The sequence below is a fragment of the Papaver somniferum genome, chromosome 10, assembly GCF_003573695.1.
Source record: "Papaver somniferum cultivar HN1 chromosome 10, ASM357369v1, whole genome shotgun sequence".
Lineage (NCBI taxonomy): Eukaryota > Viridiplantae > Streptophyta > Magnoliopsida > Ranunculales > Papaveraceae > Papaver > Papaver somniferum.
In genome coordinates, this window is record NC_039367.1 from 111,106,962 (window position 1) to 111,129,419 (window position 22,458).

Consider the following 22,458-nt stretch of genomic DNA (forward strand, 5'->3'; position numbering starts at 1 on the left):
TTGAACAATAAAAGATAAACGTTACCACACATGTTCAAAGTATGTCGACATCTTTACTTTGTAAGTCCTTTTTCATACTTACAATCTTGGGATTGATTTTCCACACTTCCAAACAAGTTTAGAATTGGTTAATCTAACTTCCAAGAACTATGTGATTGATTATCCTATCAAATCACCAAACATGGGTTTCACGGTTCTACCAAAACAAGTTTCGGTTCTACCTCCATGTGGGTACTAGAATTAGTCACACTAGTTACCAAAACTTGGTTGACTAGGTGCTAGGATCGGTTCCCACATATATATGGTATCTAACTTGTATTTGTTGCACATATCCATAGGATCAGTTCCCAATTTCTAAAAACGTGTTGCACATGTTCATAGGATCGGTTCCCAATATCTAGAAACTTGTTGCACCTCTTACAAGGATCGATTACCCTCTTGTGATCGGTTACACCTCTTACTAGGATCGGTTCCCCTTTGCCTAGAGTTGGTCATACCAATAATACTAAATCGATCATACCATCTCAGGTGATTACTTAACATCGGTTTCACTAATAAAAGTCATACCAATACAAAAATCAGGCCTTGTGAATAGTTTTACCAAGAACATAAGCAAGTCATGAGCAATTATACTAATCACACATATTGGTAGTTCAAAAGATATGCAATGAATAAAAATACCAATAAGCCTAGCGATTTCCCTTTCGGTTCATAAAACAAGTTCATGAATTTACTTCCTTTAAAACGAATGTAAAGCATTGTTTCCTAGGATGAAATCTTCACCTCATACCCATACATAATCACAATAGCTACAAACGATTATGTCGATGTCTTACATACGAAGTTCAAAAGACAAGCATTATACTTCGTATTGTATTCCTTAATACTACGTCTAACTAGAGTATAATCATTCATAGCTTCGCAGTTATGTTTTCAATATGCACGACTTGAAAGATACGTTAGGGAATGAAACAGTTCAAGTCAAATATTACTAACCTCAAGTGGAAGGATGATGGCGTCTTTGTAGCTCCGTACTTCTTCACATTCTTCAAGTCTTCACGTAATACTTGTAATGTATCATATCGTAATACTTTCAAGCTAACCTATACGAAGTTGACTCTAGTACATCATCAAGTGACTCTTTAAATGAGTTTTGGTTCAGTAAAATATGACAACCAAACTTGACATACCAACGCTTGGTGGGTTCAACCGAGCTATTCTCTAACAACAACTACACCAATTATGAAGTCACCGGATTGAAGTTTACCATTTGAATTAATGTGTGATGCAAGTGACTATGCAGTTGGAGCCGTTTTGGGTAAAAGAGTAGAAAAGCTGTCTCATGTGATTTATTATGCATCTAGGAACCTAAACGATGCATAAATCAATTATTCTACCACCGAGAAAGAATTTCTGGATATAGTGTTTTCACTAGAAAAATTTAGATCTTATTTGGTGGGTTCAATAGTCGTTGTGTATTCTGATCATGCAACACTTAGGTACCTATTAAAGAAGAAAGAAGCTAAGCCAAGACTTATACTGTGGATACTACTATTGCAAGAATTTGATTATGAAATCAAGGATAAAAGAGGTGTTGAAAATACTGTTGCAGATCACGTTAGTAGGCTTGTTGTTTCCGAAGAAAAACTACCTTTACAAGATCGTTTCCTAGACGAACAACTTTTCTCAATTGAAGATTCAACACCTTGGTACGCGGATATAGTAAACTACTTGGTTACAAGACAAGTACCTAGTACAATGTCTAATTTTCAAAAGCTTAAGCTTAAGAAAATAGCCAAGCAGTATGTGTGGGATGAGTCCTACTTGTGGAAATACGGTTCTGATCGAATTATCCGCAGGTGCGTACCTAATTCTTAATTTCAGTATATTCTTAATTTTTGTCATACTTATGCATATCGTGGTCACTTTGATTCTAAACATACCGCTTCCAAAGTACATGAAAGTGGATTTTATTGGCCTGCCCTATTTGAGGATGCATATATTTTTTGAAAATCTTGTGATAGATGTCAAAGAACATGCAATCTAGGTGCTCGAAATAAAATGCCACTGTGAGTGGGGAAAAACGATTTGCTTGTTTTTACGGAATTGAAGAGTCGACCGTGTGGAGACTCCTTGAACCGAGCGAAATGTTGAACCTCACACAGATGCACTGCAAAAAGGGAGTGCTTTAAGTTCGAGAGATCAATCTGTAACGGCCTAAACCAAGAACAATGCCCGTTCCAGAGTCAATTCAGTCACAAGAGAGGATGGGTTGATCTGTAGGAGGGAAGCTGAGAAATGCGTGAGATCAATGGTGATCTGAGATTGTAGGTGTGTTGTGAATTCAACATGAAAATGCTCTGAATGATTGAATTTTGCTCAATTGAGAGTAATTTCTGTGAGTTCGTGTAGACGAAAGATTATTTGTATGAACTTTGATGAGAAATTGCTCGTTTTGGCGAATGTTGTTCGATTGTTCGAAAACTTCTGTCTTTTCAATCAGGATTCAGGGACATTTTATAATGCCGGAGTCGAAAACACCATGATCCCATGAAGTGTGACAGTTGTTGGAATCAGAGAATGGGAAATGGGGAAATCATGTTAAAACCAATTACTCATCGTGCGGAGACTTGGTTAACCTTCCACCCACTACTTTGCTGACTCTTCCAACTGATTGCACGACTTGCTCACATTCTCATCTTGGGTGAACACACGTGCCGTAGACCGCCAAAACAAAACCCTAGCTAATATCCCCCCATGTGACACGATTGAAATCTCGTGATTGTGGAGTCAGTTGCTGACTTTATGGGACGATGAGTCCATGTAGCGCTGAGTTGAGCATGATTAGCAAATGTTTCGAAACTCATGAATTTAATGTGTCTGCTGAGACGAGGTATCATTATAACCTAAGACGAGCAAAACTGTGTTGCTAAATTGTTGAATATTAATAGTTGAACCAATATTCTTTGATTTGAGCAAATATTGCTAATTGAGTAAATATTGCCGGTTCGAGCGAATATTGCTAGTTCGAGCAAATATTGCTAGTTTGAACAAATATTGTTCTTTTGATGAATTGTTGGTAGCTGGACCAAATAAAATGTTAATTTAAGTTACTGACTGCCGAGTCGAGCAAAATAAATATGAATATCAATCATGGAATCAACATAAAATTATCAGAGTGTTCGAATCTGCACAGAATCACGATCTGCAGAGCTTTGGATTCAAAACCCTAATTTTACTGAAATGATGATTTATTGCAAATCAACACGGGACCGGCTACATGGGATGACGGGTTCACCATATAACACCCAGATGCTCGAACGAGCAATAAATACCAACGTCTCTTGAGGACCTGTTGGTGAAAGAATGATTAAATGATGGTTTAATCATTTACTGAAATAATGCTCGTGTGAGCAACAAATCATAAAACCTGATGTAGAAAATATGAGGGGATGACCAAGAGGTCAGGAGACCGGATCTTGATGGTCGTGGACCAGTAGATGGTCGTTTGAGCGAACTTCCAATTGTTTGGAAAGAGTTCGAACCTAATATGAGCAACTGAGCAAATTAGGTTAAAATCATTAAAACATGCGGGACTAGTTGTTTGCAAGACTCAGGATCGCCCTTGGTCGATCAAGGGGATGTGCCCGTATCACCATAGTGTCCGTGCTTCAGTCCTGAGAATTTTGATATTTTCTGATGCACGTTTGAGCAACATTTGGAGAAAATATGCAATATCCATGGTTTTGCTGAAACCGGCAAAAATACATGAGATGATGAAAATAATAAATAAACAAGGAATCACAAGTTGTGGGACCGGCCACGGCTAGGGCATGGCCGGCCGGCTGACACGCGGTCCCACATGCTTTTCCCAGTTTTATGTGATTTTATCTATTTTTCTCTGATTTAAGGGAAATTCCATGAAACTGGAGAGTTTGGCGAAATTAGGGAACTTCCATGAGATGAGAGACATAAATAAAAATATAAAATAGGGAATGGGAGTGTGGGACCGGCGATGGCCATGGCATGGCCGGCCGGCCGGCCAATAGGCGCGGGCCCAAAGGCACTCTTCCCAATTTTATGTAATTTTGACGATTTTAGATAATTTTTCATAAAATCAAAGGGATTTGTTGAAAACCAAGATATTTTGTTGAAATCAGGGAGTTTTCATGAAATCAGGAAACCAAACACCAAATAATAATAAAATAATGGGCATGTGGGACCGGCTAGGGCATGGCCGGCCGGCTAGAGCCCAGTCCCACCAGTTTTCCTAATTTTCCATGATTTTAGAGAAAATACATGAAATTAGGTAATTTTAAGGAAAATTCATAAAATCAAGGAATTTTCATAATTTGAGAAGGAATAATAAAATAATGGGAGAGGTGTGGGACCGGCCACGGCCAAGGCATGACCGGCCGTCCCGAGGTCCCACGACACCTTTCCCTAATTTTATTATTTTTTTGATAAAATCATGTGATTTAGATAAAAATACATGAAATTAGGTAATTTTCATGATTTTAGGGAAAATTCATAAAATCAAGGAATTTTCATAATTTGAGAGAAATAATAAAATAATGGAGACGTGAGGTGTGGGACCGGCCACGGCCAACGCATGGCCGGCTGGTGCTCGGTCCCGCGGCACCTTTCCCTAATTTTATTATTTTTTGATAAAATCATGTGATTTAGATAATTTCTTTGAAATAAAGGAAATTTGCTCGAACGAGAGGATTTTCATGAGATCGTGAAAATAGTAAAAATATGGTAAAATATAAAATTGGGCGCGGAACTAGTCACGGCATGACTGGCCGACTGGTGAGCCTAGTCCCCAGGCGCTTTTGTGTAATATTTTATTATTATTATTTTCCCTTCCTATTTTGCATAGGTTCCTCGTTCGCTCGTATTTTTGAAATGCTCATTCGTGCATTCAAAATGCTGGTCTGTGCATTATCCGCTAATTACACTTACACCATTTTTGTCAGGGCTTATTCGATGCTCGGATGCCTGTTTCATTGAATATTTATCACTAACCCGTGGAATTCTGCTGGGAAGAACCATGAATTGAAGTGACGAAATATAACGAAGAATCGTAGAATATTGCTGGATATTCAGACGATGGTTCGTAGAATATTGCTGGATATTCAGACGATTAACTGATGGCTCGTAGAATATTACTGGATATTCAGACGATTTAAGACAATTAATTGATGGCTCTATACTAGAAGGGCTTCATGTCTAGGAGCATTAATTATCTGAGGGTTGAGCAATATGAACTTGCTGGAGTGTCATATTCCTCTTGCATAGTCGAGGAAAACCTGGTTACATCCCGAAGACGTTGTCGCTCTATAGTAGTAGGCATGCTGTCTAGGAGCCGCCCAATCTTTCGATTCTATACAGTATGAGATGTGTCGTAGCCTCAGCTGAGAGACTACACATCTACATATTCTCTGAGAAACTTTCTCCATCAGAGGTGGCATGAGCTTTCATGCATAGAGACATGAGTCTCGATACTCATCCGATAGCCGGATCCGGAGTAATTACTGAAATTGCTCAGTATTCATGAGATGTGCCGTGGCCTCAGCTGAGAGGCTACACATCTACATGTACTCTAAGAGACAACCTTCTCAGTCAGAGATTTATGGCATGAGATTTCATGCTTAGAGACATGAGTCTCAATGCTCATCCGATTGCCGGATCCGGAGTAATTACTGAAATTGCTCAGTATTCATGAGATGTGCCGTGGCCTCAGCCGGGAGACTACACATCTACACCTTCCCTGAGAGACTTTCTCGATCGGAGGTTTTATGGCATGAGCTCTCATGCTTTATTGAGAGACATGAGCCTCAATACTCATCCGATTGCCGGATCCGGAGTAATTACTGAAATTGTTCAGTATTCATGAGATATGATGTGGCCTCAGCTGAGAGACTACACATCTACATCTTCTCTGAGAAACTTTCTCCATCAGAGGTGGCATGAGCTTTCATGCATAGAGACATGAGTCTCGATACTCATCCGATAGCCGGATCCGGAGTAATTACTGAAATTGCTCAGTATTCATGAGATGTGCCGTGGCCTCAGCTGAGAGGCTACACATCTACATGTACTCTGAGAGACATCCTTCTCAGTCAGAGATTTATGGCATGATCTTTCATGCTTAGAGACATGAGTCTCAATGCTCATCCGATTGTCGGATCCGGAGTAATTACTGAAATTGCTCAGTATTCATGAGATGTGTCGTGGCCTCAGCCGGGAGACTACACATCTACACCTTCCCTGAGATACTTTCTCGATCGGAGGTTTTATGGCATGAGCTCTCATGCTTTATTGAGAGACATGAGCCTCAATACTCATCCGATTGCCGGATCCGGAGTAATTACTGAAATTGTTCAGTAATTATGAGATGTGACGTGGCCTCAGCTGAGAGACTACACATCTACATCTTCTCTGAGAAACTTTCTCCATCAGAGGTGGCATGAGCTTTCATGCATAGAGACATGAGTCTCTATACTCATCCGATAGCCGGATCCGGAGTAATTACTGAAATTGCTCAGTATTCATGAGATGTGCCGTGGCCTCAGCTGAGAGGCTACACATCTACATGTACTCTGAGAGACATCCTTCTCAATCAGAGATTTATGGAATGAGCTTTCATTCTTAGAGACATGAGTCTCAATGCTCATCCGATTGCCGGATCCGGAGTAATTACTGAAATTGCTCAGTATTCATGAGATGTGTCGTGGCCTCAGCCGGGAGACTACACATCTACACCTTCCCTGAGAGAATTTCTCGATCAGAGGTTTTATGGCATGAGCTTTCATGCTTTATTGAGAGACATGAGCCTCAATACTCATCCGATTTCCGGATCCGGAGTAATTACTGAAATTGCTCAGTATTCATGAGATGTGTCGTGGTCTCAGCTGAGAGACTACACATCCACATCTTCTCTGAGATAACTTTCTCAATCAGAGGTTTTATGAGCTTTCACGCTTTAATGAGAGACGTGGGTCTCAATACTCATCCGATTGCCGGATCCGGAGTATACTTTTACAATTTTACCCTTTGTCGAAAATACACCATCTACAACCACTCACACCAATTCTTGTTTTTGAAGTATTTGATGTGTGGGGAATTGATTTTATGGGTCATCTTGTCAATTCTAACGAAAAATTTATATACTTCTTGTTGTGGATTATATTTCGAAATGGGTGGAAGCTAAAACCACCCCCTACTAATTATTCTCAAGTTGTTTGTGAGTTTGTGAAGGAATATATTATTTCTAGACATGGTACACCCAGAGTGGTTATCAGTGACAGAGGCTCATATTTTCAGAAATTCTTCCATGCTCTACTCAAGAAGTACAACATAACACATAAGGTTGGTACGCCGTATCACCCACAAACTAGTGGTCAAGGCGAAATCTCAAACCGTGAGATTAAATTCATTCTTGAGAAAACCGTAAACACTACACGGAAAGATTGGAGTTATAGGCTTAACGATACGCTTTGGGCGTATAGAACGGCGCACAAAACACCGATTGGTATGTCTACATATCGGTTGGTCTATGGAAAAGCTTGTCATCTTCCGGTTGAACTTGAACACAAGGCATATTGGGCGATAAAGATGTTTAACATGGATTATGACAATGCGGGGAAACAAAGGAAGTTACAACTTAATGAGCTAGAGGAGATACGTAATGATGCTTACGAGAGTTCTCGTATATACAAGGAAAAGACGAAACTTTTCCACGACAAGATGATTTCTCGAAAGAATTTTTTTGTGGGGCAAAAAGTTCTTTTATTTTATTCTCGTCTTAAACTATTTCCTGGTAAGCTAAGGTCCAGATGGATTGGAATGTATGTTGTCACTAATGTTTATTCTCATGGCGCAGTTGAAATTTCTAGTCTTAGAGATGGAACAAATTTAAAGGTGAACGGCCATAGATTGAAGAAATATTATGAAAGCATTTCTTATATGGATATGGATGTGCAAGAATTTCGTGATTATCCCCCTCTGGAGGAGTAATTGAAGGAATGCCAAGTCGGGCTGAGGATATTAAACTAAGGGCTACATGGGAGGCAATCCATCGGTTTTGTATCTCTATACCTTTTGTTTTTAATTTTCTTAGTTTTGCATATCATATCTTGCATTCCCATCTTAGATTTTACAATTCCTATATATCTATAATGAAAGTTTTGACGAATTCTCGTCAGAAAATTCTGACTGCGCAATTGTCACGAAAATAGCTCTCGAGACTTCATACGGAGTCCGATTTGAGTGGTGGACCCCAATTTTTGAAGAGGACAAACATACCTTTATTTTCCAAAAAGAGAATATGAATTCAGAGTCTGTTAAGTTGGAGCGATAGCCCTGGAAATTTGAGTTTCGGTATTTTTCCAGAACTTTTTCAGATTGCATGTCTGTCAGTCTGGAGGCCATAAAAGTCAGACCGTTTATCGAAACACTGTGAAATTTTGAGAAAACATATAAAAGACGTAGGTGAACAACTTTCATTTAGTATGTTTTTCCTAGTTACATACCCACTGGTACAGTTTTCGAGTTTTTAAGGGATGTTATGTCAGCAATCAGAATTTTCTGTTTTGAACATTGAGGAAAATATTGAGTTTAAGTGTGGGGGAGTAGTTAAGCATGTTTGGATTGCATATAAAATAAATAAATAAATAAATAAATGTAATACCTTTGATTTTTTGCATTCTTGAGACTTTATCTTTTGGAGTTAATTATGAGCTACTTAGGATGACACTCTAACCTTTTAAGGTTGAAACAGTTCTTATGGTTATAGATTGAGTTCCACTTTATCATTCTACAATCCTTAAATATATACGTTCATAATTGATTGTGAAACTCAGTTGCTAGCAATAACATGGTAGTCGTTTGAAAGGTTCATCCTCGCAATTAATCATTACTGAATCACTTTCTTTTTATTTTTGCAGTTATATGTTTCTCTAAAGTGATTTGGTGGGATACTGATACTGCCATGGATGTTGTAGCAAGCTAATCATTGGTTGAGTATATAAAATCCCCATAGACAATTGTCTTACACTCATAACGAGTGATCCGAAGTTCGAAAAAAAAAGAGAAAAAGAAAAGAAAAGAAAAAGAAACATATATATATATATATATATATATAAGGATCCTCTTCTTTTATCGACATTAATAATTCTATGATAAATCCGGAATTTCGGAGTAATCATGAAGTAGATGAAAACAAAAACCTATCATCATTATATAGCAAGTCAAAAAGACTATTGATGAGGTTGTCGACACTTGGATAGCAGTATGTGTGAAACGTTGTCCCTGTCTCCGTCGCCTAAACAAGCATGGAACGCAGGATCCAAGGCAACTATCACATACTTGCTGAAAAGGAACATGCACTTAGAGTATCTAATCATGTGGTCGAGTTAAATGGGTGCTTCTCTCAACTATTGTGCTATAAATAAGAATCCTTTGACGACATTCATACAAGTATTGTTGGGTTACATCTTTCACTTTAGTAAACATTTGCACACTTCACTTTTCTATTCCATTTTCTTATCTATCCATATGATTTCAGTATGCGAGTGTTGTGACAAATGTTGCAACAAGTACGATGACTATCTTAGTAGAGTTTTGCAATCAGGTTGAATGTTACACGTAAGTAGTTGCTTGTGTGTGACGATTGGAATGTATGTGGGATGTTTGCATCTAAAGAACATATGTAGGTTGATTATCTTATTAGATACTACTTTGTGTCTATCCTTAGTGGTTCTGGTATACCTCTTGTAAACCCTTATGAGACTATAACTCGTCCACTAGGGATACCTATGGGTTTAAAGGCTTGTTATACATGCTAAGTATAACCGTTTTCTCAACGACATGGAGTTATTGTATTTAGGATTAGTTTTATTTAGTTTTCTCGAGGACTATCAAAAGATACGTGTGAGGGAATTTGATAAGTGCATAATTCATATGATTTTAGTGTCCATTCCGTACTTGTTTTAGCTATTATTCTTGCATATTTTCGTATTATTACTCTTGTTTTCTCTTATTTTCCTCTATTAGGTGAACCGTACAAAAAGGAGATACAAAGTGCTGAAAAGATCTAGGAAGGGAAGTATTCCAAGTATAAACGTGCCCAAGTCCAAGAGAAGTGGACGAAGTGCGACGAAAAGGAGCAAAACGCTCAAAATCAAGAGAAGGGCCAAAGACCGATCTTAAATCATTCAAATTAAGTATTTATCATCATAATCTCGAAGAGAATTGAAATAGGAAAAGAATGCAAAAAGAATGAGGTCATTCCGAGTTCGGACGAAGAAGTTGTGGCCAAAACAAGCTTTTTATCCAATACCGAAGGCAAGCAAGTATGCAAACGGGTACGCATACTTAATTCCGAAAATTTCTGCTGGAATTTGAGGTGCACATATCGGTACGCTTACTTAACAAGTATGCAAATGGGTATGCATACTTGTGAAGGCCTAAGGTCACGTTTGGGGTCGTTATTTCGTATTTTCGGGTCGGGTTCTTGAGTCGAACTAAATACGTGAAGGCCAAGCAATGTAAACCTATAAAAGGAGGTATTAGGTCATGAATGAATGATCATCAAGGGATCTCGAAATTTTAAGGCTTCAAGAGAAGAAATCACACACAGATCGAAAGCTAGGGTTTCAGAGCAGTTCTTCAATCGTAACGACGTCTCTAAACTTTGCTTATATGTATAACATGGATGTTTCTACATCCATGAGTAGCTAAACACCTATTGATTGAGGATGAATTCTAAGTTGTAAACAAGATTTGATTTATTATATTAATCTACTTTGAAGTTCTTCATATGATTATCATTTGTTTATACTATAATGAATATTTATGATTGATTCATAGATTGTTTAGGTGGCCAACTAAATTGATTTGTTGATTTAATATATTTCTTGTATTGAGTTAGGAGATAAGTAATCGTCGAATAACTTATACACAAGTAGAGAACACAAAACCTTACAAAGGGATTCTGTGGAGCGATTGTGTGTATAAACAACACTAAAAAGTGGACCTTGATCTAAGAGTCTAACTAGTAGGATCAACCTATTAATTCACAAAAGATAAAGCATTCGACTAAATTACACCTTGAGTGATCTACTACTAGGTGGTTTAGGTGAATAGAATCTGGTAGGCGAGAACTTATATATCCAGTGATATAAGGAATTTAGGGGATAACAGTGATCTAGCTGTTATTCCACGGTTGGTGATAATCTATAATAACGACGAGTAGGAAACTATAATAACTCATTGACGGTTATTAACGAAGAAGGATTCCTCGATCATATCCCTCTCTATTGATTACAATACAATTTTATTTGCTTCGATTATTTATTTTGTTCACAATCTAAAACAAAACCCCCCTTTGTGACACTTTGACAACTAAAACTCACTACTCTTCGTGGGAACGATCCTTGCTTCCATTATATTACCAGTTAATTGTGTGGAAATAAGATTATTAATTTGTTGAGCCTACGACACCCATCACTGTAAAAGCCAAAAGAATCCCCCTCTATTGTTGTTGTATCTCGAAAATATATATAGGTACTACGAATTCTTGTAACTGGACTGTAGCAGTCCAAAAGCCCAAATCTCATATAAATACCCAGTTCCATATCCGAACTCTCTCCAATATCCGGCTGCTTCCTAAAACAACACCCATTTCGATTCCCTTTTATTGGTCGTCTAGCCAGCTCAAACAATTTCGACTATCTAGCCAACATTCCTCGACCATTCCTATCTGTCATGTACGTTGTTAGATGCCAAGGACCCCTTCTTAATCTTTAGAAAGTCGAAAAAAATCACAACAGCCATAGCATCAGCATCTCCGCCAGTTCATCTTAGCACCTTCACTGATCCAACATGCCCACATACATAACACCTATTCGCAAACCAAGTGAACGTCTATTCATCACCAAATTCCGGGTACTGCTTGTTTGTCCGTCCAAATTCAGCTCCTTCTCAGAATTTCATTACCACTAGCTTCCATCAGTGTGAATATCAATATTCTGCGAAGCATGTGTCACGGTTTTAGTGGTCGCGTGCAGGATAAATGTAGCTCTCGCTACACAGAGGAATATGATTAGCAGAAGACACCTTCGCATATCCACTTTATCCATCCCAAAGAGGGATACCTCGGGGACTAAGATGGAAAAGTAGAACCTAGTCTAGAGAGAGGCAGCTGGCGAAGGGACAAAAGTATATGACATATCCAATCAGCATTTAATGCACAAATCTCTTATTTACACGCCTAACCAAAGCACGTGGAGAGAGATGGGATGGAAAATCTGACTGGCGAAGGCTAGCGGTGAACGAAGGTACAATCTGTACTAAGACTGGGTAGTTCCCAAAGGAACGTGGGCCAGCTGAGGTAGCAGAGTCCGATTGGAGAGAGCAAGCGGTGAACGAAGGTACCATTTGTACGGAACGTATATCAGGAGACGATGGACCCAAAGACAACAAAGATATATCTGGAGCAGAAGGGACTATAAATACGAAGCTTCACCAACAAACAAGGGCATTCAATACCTAGGAGAAGAAGATCTAGTCTTAAGCTTATACCTCTTTAATGTTTAGAACTTAAGTATTTAGTTCAACTTGAGTTCTCTCTATTACTTTGGGAAGCATTTAAGATCTTTGTAACCACCACAACTTAATACAAACAATCACTCATTACCCCGTGGACGTGGACAAAAGTCGAACCACGTAATATCTTGTGTCTCATGATAACTTAGTAGCAATTACTTTATATTTGTGTTCTTCGTTATTATCGTGATATTGAGTATCTCTTATTACTTAGTATAATCAGTTCAACTGAGGCATCTATACTACTTAGTATCTGATTCTCGGAGCTGTATACATTACATAGACTATGGGAAAATTAGTAGTCACAGTTTGGCGCTAGAAGGTTTTGCTCACCAACTTGAGTTTTTACGTTCCTTTATTTTTTAACTTATACATCTTCATTGACGAAGAGATCTGAGAATAATAAGGGTGGATCTCACTTCCTAGTGATCCGTTCATCCGTTATTTACGTAAGTTGTTTGATTTCATAGCTTCTAAAGACTTACAACCTTACAGATCTACAAAATTTTCTGCAAAAACATATTCAAAAAACGTTAAAACTTTTGTTTTGTACTAAAACAACTTTTTCCGACAGAGTATCCTTTGGATCTGAGTACCTCTGAGCACTAAGGAATCTCAGTGAGAATTTAAGGAGAAAAGATCTTACAAAACATTTAATAACCCCTTTTCTTGGGAGATCTGACACCTTTTTAAAAATTCTTTTCAACATTTAAGGTTGTTTTTCCAAGGGTGTCATAAGAAATTAAATACCCATCTTTTCAGACGTCATTTCAAGTACTTTTTCTGAAAAAAATGTTTAGCCGTCTTTTGTGTCAGAGCATTAATTGCTACTTTTAACGAAGGCACCCAAGTAGCAAAAACTTTCGTTTTTTCTGTGACCACAGGGTAGCAAAAGCCGAATCCATGCAGAAACCAAGTGATGTACCAACAAGTTCACGACCTGCTGTTACAAGAGGCAGATCTCAAAACCCGTCTCGAACAAATCAAAGGAATGAAGCAAAGGACGGACAAAGCGAGATAGCAAGAAGAAAGGATGCTAACAAACCACCTACTCCTACTGAGGGGATGGGGCAAACATCTAAGCACAACCACTATATGACATGCCATTACCGGAACGCCCAAACGTTATGAAGCCACCTGCGGAAAACGAAGGGTTACCCAGAACCTTAGCTCCTACGGGACGAGGGTTGGGAAACCTAACTCCAATCCAGGTAGATCCTGATGCTCCAGTAATAGAAGAAGGCGTGGATGACTCTGAGGATGCAGCTGATAGCACTCCTTAGGGTGGTGGAATCCACAATGAAGAACAAATAGAAGCACATGTAGTATTTTTTCTTCTACGTAACAAGGAGCACGAAGATACAATGCACGCGATGGCTCCGGAAAATAAGAACCTGAAAGACATGCTGGAAGTGTAGATCGAAGGTTCCCAAACTCACCCTCCTTTGAAGAAGGGTGAGCACGGAGCTATCTTAGGAAGATGAAGGGGAGATCTCAACCCACCAAAGGCCAACCCACCAGGGGGTCCAGGAGAACACGGCATTATCGAGACGAGGTGGATCCAACATACAAGCCCTCTTAGTCTTATTATGATGAGACATTTTCTAGAGATGCTCACAATGTGAACATGGTCATGGAGCAAATGGAGAAAATGCGGAAAGAAATACAAGGATTGAAAATTGGCCGCGCAGGAGCAAGGCTAGAAGAAGTACTCCAGGAAGCGACAACATCTCCGTTGTCATTTCGCATTTTGAGGGAACCCATCCCTGCAAAATGCTCGGTACCTACGTTTCAGGCGTACAATGGTACCTCAGATCCCGCAGCTCACCTACGGTACTATACTCATGTCCTTGCCCATTGGTAAAGATATGAGGTGGTACTTTGTAGATACTTCCCTGCAAGCTTGACGGGATCAGCATTGGCGTGGTACGACAACTTACTAGCACACTCAATTGACTCTTTTGAGCAGTTGTCTATGGTATTCTTGGAAACATGCATGTATAACAAATCTACGAAGGCAGGGTTAGATATGCTATTTGCTTTAGTTATCGGACCCCGAGAAACAATGATGCAATACACAGACAGATGGCAAAAGACGTGCCAAGCAATCAGGAAAGTCATTCATGAAATTAACATTAATTTCTATAAGTACAGACTTGATAGAACCTCAGCTATCTTCGTGGAGCTCCACAACCGAGCCCTCGATTCTAAAGGGGAGCTTCGGGTCATCCAGGATCGCTACATCAGGCTTGAGGAAATTCAGAAGGACAACCCCAGGGCGCAGACAAAAGCAACAACGACTCCGCAATGAGAAAACTCTCTGGAACCAATTCCGGAGCTACCTAAGCGGCAAAATGAAACTGGGGGCAGAAATAGCTCCCGGGACAAAAGATCAAAATATGGAGATGGAAAAGGCAGAGGAAAAGGAAGAGAGGACTTTGCAGACAAAGTCTATACAAAGCTGAACACGACTTTTTCTCACATTCTAAGCAAGGAGGCAGCGAAGCCGGGATGTCCCTACCCTAACACTAGGGGAAAGCAGCCGGATAAAACAAAGGATGCTAAGGAGTACTGTGCATACCACCAGTACTGCAGGCATACAACTGACACATGCTATAGCCTGAGGAACACAATTCATAGATTCATATACGAAGGAAAATTCATGGAGTATGTGCAGATACAACCTGCTGATACTGAGGTATCCCCCAAGAAAAGGGTGGAGTTACCACAGGATGGAAAATACATTATTACCTTCTCAAACGTAGGCTAGGAGTAGCTACTCGAATATATCCTCGAACTAGCTCGAAACAGAAGAAAGCTAGAAACCCACGAGGTATTCAAGCTAAGTGGACCATCAACTAGCGCTTGAGAAGAATGGATGTCTACGCCATTAAAATTCTCAACAAGGGACGTCAACCAAGAGGTCGAAATGCACAACGATCCACTTGTGATCACTCTTCCAATACATGGATGGAATGTTACGAAGGTCTTCATCGATGGGGGCAGCTCGTTAAATGTATTGTTCTACGAACCCTACTTACGTATGGGTTTAACAGCTGAGAAAATGGATTCATCCACTTGCACAATATACGGTTTTAATGGAGCAGTCTCTAGACCAAAAGGAGAAATTGTCTTGCAGGTACGAGCAGGGCCCTTAGTGACCAACACAAGGTTCTGCGTTGTGGATACACCTTCGCCTACAATGTCATTATGGGGCGGTTATGGGTCCATCGCTTAAGGGAGATGGCTTCGATTTATCATCAATACCTTCGACTCCCAACACCCATGGGTGAAATGGAAATCATAGGAGATCAACAAGATGCAAGGCTATGCAATCTAGCAGAGGTCGGACTCAACGAAGAAAGAGATGCTTTACAGCAACACGAAAAGACGAAGGGCGAACGCCAACGAAGTAAATAGTGGAGGCTTCAAAGTCCCCGAAGCCCCCTCAGTTCAAGAAGCAAGCACCTCCGCCACTCCGGTAGCGGATACTTCTGCTAAATGATAATTAAAGAAATGCACTCCTCTACAACCTCAGAAACCAACCTTTTCACCGGTGGAACCAACAAATAAAATCAACATCGGAACGGAGACTGAGCCAAAGATGATCAATATCAGAAATTTACTAGAAGAGGACGAGGAGATGCAACTACAAAGGCTACTTAGGCACTACACAGATGCCTTTGCATGGTCAATGAAATACATGCCAGGAATTGACCCGAATTGGGTCTCCCACCACCTTCGTCTCAAACCAGAAATGGAACCATTCAAGCAACATATCTACAAGGTGGCATATATCTACCAGGAAGCAGTGGAGAAGGAGTTGCAAAAACTCCTAGCAGCAGGATTCATACGAGAAGTCAAGTATCCCACGTGGATATCTAACATGGTAATTGTGCCTAAGAAGAACGGATGCGTGCGTATCTGCATCGACTTTAAATATCAACAAAGCATGCCCCAAGGATAGCTACCCGCTACCCAATATTGACCAACTGGTCAATGCAACCAAAGGTCACCAGAGGCTATCCTTCATGGATGGTTACTCCGGTTACAACCAAATCACCCTTGCAGAAGAAGACCAGGACCATACTGTGTTCTTTACCCCACGAGGCTTGTATTGCTATACAAGGATTCCTTTTGGACTAAAGAACGCGGGGGCGACATACCAGCGATTGGTAGACAAAATCTTTAAGCCATGGATATGCAAGATACTATAAGTCTGTGTGGAAGACATGTTTGTCAAAAGCAAAGAGACGAAAAATCACCTATCTGACCTAAGGGAGATATTCGAAGCCATGAGAAACTTTCACATGAAAGTAAATTTGGAGAAATGTACGTTCGGAGTAACCTCAGGAAAATTCCTAGGGTACTTGGGAACTAAGTGAGGAATAAAATTATGCCCCGAAAGGGTCAGAGCAATATTGGAGATGCCATCTCCAAGAACGTTGAAAGGAATGCAAAAACAAAATGAAATTTTAGCTTCCATGGGAAGACTCATAGCAAGATCATCGAATAAATGCAAAGCATTTTTTGATACACTAAGGAAAGGAAGCAGGTTCATGTGGACCACGGAATGCGAGCAAGCTTTCCAAAAAATCAAGGAGTACCTGGCCTCGGTACCTATTTTACAGAAACCGGAGCCAGGTGAGATACCCGCTCTCTACTTAGCAGCCACAAGCTACGTTGTAAGCACAGTGTTGGTACAAGACCAAGGGCAAGGAGAAAAACCCATCTATTACGTCAGCAAAACACTTAGTCCAGCGGAGTGTAACTACACCAAGATGGAAATACAAAAACTAAGGATATATTTTGACGCACATACCATCCCAGTCTTCACAAAGGCTCAAATAGGTCAAATTCTCGACAGCACAGAGAAAATTGGAAGAGTGGCAAAATGGAATGCCATGATCAAACAATTCCAAATAATTTTCGAAACGAAAAAGTGAGAAATCACAAATCTTAGCATACTTTTTGGTAGACTTACCGCTCAGTGACGAAGCGGAAATAGACAACATCTCAGGGATGGAGGAAGACAAGCAAGATCCGGAGGACTTGCTGGAACCTCAGAATTCACGAAGGAGGGAAATATTCGTAGATGGTTCCTCCAATGGAGAAGGCGCAAGCATTGGTATTGTAATAACAACCCCTGCTAGAGAACGACATATCTACGCATTCAGGTTAGAATTCGAACAATATACCAACAACATCACAGAATACGAGGCGGTTATACATGGTCTACGCTTGGCACAGGAGCTGCGCTTATCAGATGTTCGGTTGACTAGTGAATCCCAGTTGGTCATTAGACAAATCGAACTCAAATACCAAACTTTGAATCCGGTACTATCTTCATACCTAAAGCTAACTCAGGAGTATGCGTCCAAAATCAGCAACATAACATTCAGATATATGTGCCGAAAAGACAACAGACACGCAGATGCCTTAGTATTTATATCCTCAATGCTGAGGGACAGAAATACCACCGTGGTATATATTGGAAGAATATACGAACCTTCGATTGAAGGACCAATCTCAGGCGCTGAGGAGGATTTGGTCGTTCAGACTCGGGCCATGAGAGAAGCAGACAAAGAAGAAACGAGCAAAGAAATGAAAGAATCAGACGAAGAAGCAAAGGAGTCTGACAAAGATCAATCCATGCCAGATGAGGGCAGCAGAAACGAAGCAGAAGATGACTGGAGAATCCCAATCCACCAGTACCTTGACAAAGGTACACTACCAGCTGATGTTAAAGAAGCTCGAAAACTCGAGTCAAAAGCAGCAATGTACAGTCTCCGTGACAGAATACTTGTCATGTCCCAATGGGGGTTATACATTATGGTTAAGGTCAGCCGTTGTGGGCTTGGTTATAGGATGGGGCGCTGGGTGTTGCGTAATAGTAGTTACTGACTCGTGTGTGTGGCTCGTGCTGTGCACGAGGTTTCTGTGAGTTGTGTCTGGGGATATAAGAGTAGCCTTGTTGTACTGAAAGGAACCAATTAAGAAATGAATTAATCCTGTTCCCCAATTTTATTTGTTCTACTTCATCTATGTCTTTCCCTAATTCGTCTGTTTTATCTTCTAATCCTCTAATTCTCCCTATCCTTCTTCAATAATCTCTAACCCTATCAACCAATCTGTTTCTTTATATCCAATTGTAGTGATGTTCACTTTAAGTGGTATCAAAGCGGTCGATTCTCCGACCGCTACGATGGCCGCAACAACATCTAAAGTTTAACGAGTAGAAGCATTAATTTCAGTAAAACAAGATTGTCTTCACAAGTTACTGATGGAAAAGCACGACATATCGGAGTTTATTAAAGCTATTTGTGATGATTTTACTGAATTATTTTGGACTACTTGGAAAATCTATCATCAGGACAGCTCAACACCAAGTTTCGACGATGAGATCGGTGGCATAGCTATTGACTCGCAGGTAGAAACTGATATTGAGGAATTGGAGTCCATGACTAAAGATAGCTATGATTTAATGGGAGATGGAGTTTTAGATTCTACTGCAACAACAAATTGCTCTTACAGATCTGGTGAATCAGAGTCTAATATAACCGAGAACGAAACTGACATCAAATTGAAATCAATTTCACTTGAATCAGGGGATTTAAGTTCAGTAATAGAATTAATTCAAAATTATTCAACTCCAAGTGCAACATATGAAGGTAATTCTCAATCTACATCCATAATTGATTTCTATGGTGTTGATGGATCTAGTGTTGTTAATGAATTTCATAAATATAATTGGAAGTTAATGTTTCTGGATTATCAAGAGGGTAAACCCTTCGTTTATGAACATAATTCTCTTAATATTGTTTTGAATTCTCAAGATAGGAAGGTTACAAATGCTGAGGTAAAGGATTTCAAATTCATTAAGAGGTTTTCTTATTTGGTTGGTGTTTATGAATTCGGGTTTGATATAGCTACTTCCTGCTCGTTTGCACTCTATGTTTGTTCAATTTTAATGGCTAACTAATATGGCAATTGTGTTCATGAGATAAATAACAAACATGGGTATCAATCAAATGGGTTGTCTACTGATTCTATTGCTTTTATGTAGTTACGCTCTGAAAATCGGTGATTGACTCGGCAAATTTTTTTCTTCTTTCGATCTTGTTTTCTGTACTTCGATTTTCATTAATTCAGGTGAATTTGTTTCAATTTTCTGTATTTTCAATGATTACTGGTGATTGAGTGGGGAAAATTGATGAATACTAGTCCTAAATCTCCTGAAATCATTGGAGAAATGAATTCAGATAAATCTAATGAAGATATTCCAAAAAAAGTTCAATCAATTGATTTACCGGATGATTTGTTTGAGGAAGGCTTAAATCCTTGGAAGTTTTCGCTAATTGGAAGATTACAATTGCAAAAGACTAAATTTGTGGGTGCAACTATTATCTTAAGACAACAATGGAAATTGATCGGAGATTGCAAATTAATTCCTCTTGGAAAAGGTTTCTTCACAATTAAACTAGACATTGAAATAGATCGAAACTACATCAAAGCTGGTGAATGGGAAGTTCTAAATCAAGTACTGAGAATTCGCAATTGGGTATCAAACTTTCGTCCATCTTTTCAGAGAACATCAAAAGCTCAACTATGGGTACGTTTTCCTGGTTTAGGTCTTGAATTCTGGAAGGAGAAAATATTGTTTGCAATTTGTAGAGAATTAGGAGATCCAATTAAAATAGATATTGCAACAACAAAGTGTGAGGTTGGATACTATGCAAATGTTTTGGTTGAGATGGATTTCGCTCAATCAATTCCTAGTAAAATTTGGATCAACACTAAGTTGGGTGGTTTCTTTCAGGATATTCTGATTTTTGAATGTCCTAAATTTTGTACTACTTGTAAAATTGTAGGGCATTTAGTCATTGAATTTTATGTGGAAAAAAATAAAGCTAAGGAATCAGTTCCAACTAAGAAATTTCAGGTAGTGAATCAATCACCTCCAGCTAAAGAAGTTAATCAAGCAATCCCAAATAGAATTCCTTTCGATATATGTGGTGGCTCTGACAAAGGAGAAGATGCAATTGTTCATACAATCAATGTTAATCCTCAGAGTAATATTTCAGTAGGGGAAACAATTTTAACTCCAGGAAGATTTGATAGTCTTAATACTGAAGAATCTGAGATGGAAGAAGAATCTGTTATAATGGAAGTTTCAAAATTATGTGAAGTAGTGGAACAAAATTCTGTGCAAAATAGTGTTGTTCAATTTGTAAATGGTAATACTGGAGAAGTTACAGAAGAAGTTATTCCAGTAGTATCATGGGCCAAAATAGTCAACAAAGAGGTAGTATCTCCATCTGGTAGTACTATTGGTTCATTAAGTAAAAAGAGCAATAATCCAGGTTCATCAGTTAGCAGTGAAACTGTTAATAAGGAAATGGTAAGTCCAGCAACTGGTGTAGTTGCTTCAGGAGGTAAAAAAGACAATAATGCAAGTTCATCAAATGGCAGTCCTGGGCAAAGCAAGGCTAGTAAGTATATTCCATTCAAATACAATTTTAGAAAAAATTCAGGGAAGGGGGTACCAAACACCCTCAATAAAAATAATGAAGATTTTATATTGGAATTTAAGGGTTCTTAGAGCAACCACAGTCACGGCCAAATTTGGGGACTAAACTCAAATTTGGTCTCAGAATATGCCGCAACGGAAGGGACCAAACCCAAATTTGATCGCCAAAATTAGGGTTTGAGACCAAATGTGGTCGTTAACCCAGACTAAACGAAATATAGTGGGACGGAAGTATTAATAGCGTATGAAAGCAGACGAGATTTTAGTGACCGTATGAAATCAGACGGAAGTATAATTAACGTATGAATCAGGCGCATCTATAAACTGCGCCTAACCAAACGCATGTAATACATACGCCCCAACACAGACGTAGTTATATTGTACGCCCCAATGGGACGTTGGTATATTTTACGTCCCAATGGGACGTTGCTTTAATGTACGCCCCAATGGGACGTTGGTATATTCACTCGTTTAGTGGGCTAATACGTTATTAGAAGAAGATTAGTGGGCTAATACGTTATTAGAAGAAGATTAGTGGCTAATATTTATGTAAATTCACTAATCAGGCGGTCATTAAAAGTGCGCCTGAATCAGGCGGTCATTGAAAGTGCGCCTGAAATCAGGCGATCATTAAAAGTGCGCCTGAATTAGACGGACATTAAAAGTGCGCCTGAATCAGGCGCACATTAAAAATGCGCCTGATATCAGACGGTCATTAAAAGTGCGCCTGAATGAGGCGGACATTAAAAATGCGCCTGAATGAGACGGTCATTAAAAGCGCGCCTGAACTGGGACGGTCATTAAAAGTGCGCCTGAACTGGGGCGTTTGTTATACTTCCGCCTGACTAAAAATAGTCTTCCACGACTGTGGTTGCTCAGTGTAAAATGCCAATTTTTTTTAGCTTTTGGTCTGCTATTTGGCATTTGGTCGACTCCATGACTGTGGATGCTCTTAGAAGGTATAGGGCTCAAAATAAGTTGTGGTCTTTATTTAATCAATTTAATCCATCATTAGTTTGGATAACATAGCCAAAAATAGTTTGCAATGCTTCTTTTTGTAGTAAGTTAAATTTACCTGGAATGCAAAGCATGGTTATTCATAATTCTACTTCTTCAAACAATAAAGGCAACATTTGGTTGTTTTGGAATAAGAGTATTTCAACTCCACAAGTAATATCAATGTCCAACCAAATGATTACAGTGAGTGTGGGTGATACTTTAGTTTCTGGAGTTCATGCACATGTTGGAGTCACTCAAAGAAAATTCTTATGGTCTGAAATGGAATTAATAAGTGAGTTTCAAAAACCATGGATTAT

The 22,458-nt window shown here is 39.3% G+C and overlaps 2 protein-coding genes across 2 annotated transcripts; both read left to right on the forward strand.

Annotated features, from left to right (window-relative positions):
* Window positions 1-14,254: 14,254 nt before the first annotated feature.
* Window positions 14,255-14,923, forward strand: LOC113316082. Its single transcript, XM_026564312.1, has 2 exons — window positions 14,255-14,445; window positions 14,500-14,923. The coding sequence occupies exons 1-2, from the start codon at window positions 14,255-14,257 to the stop codon at window positions 14,921-14,923; spliced, it is 615 nt and encodes a 204-aa protein (XP_026420097.1).
* A 4,902-nt stretch (window positions 14,924-19,825) lies between these two features.
* LOC113316083 lies at window positions 19,826-21,214 on the forward strand. The gene has a single exon (XM_026564313.1). It carries the CDS (start codon window positions 19,826-19,828, stop codon window positions 21,212-21,214), a length of 1,389 nt encoding a protein of 462 aa, XP_026420098.1.
* Window positions 21,215-22,458: the final 1,244 nt, after the last annotated feature.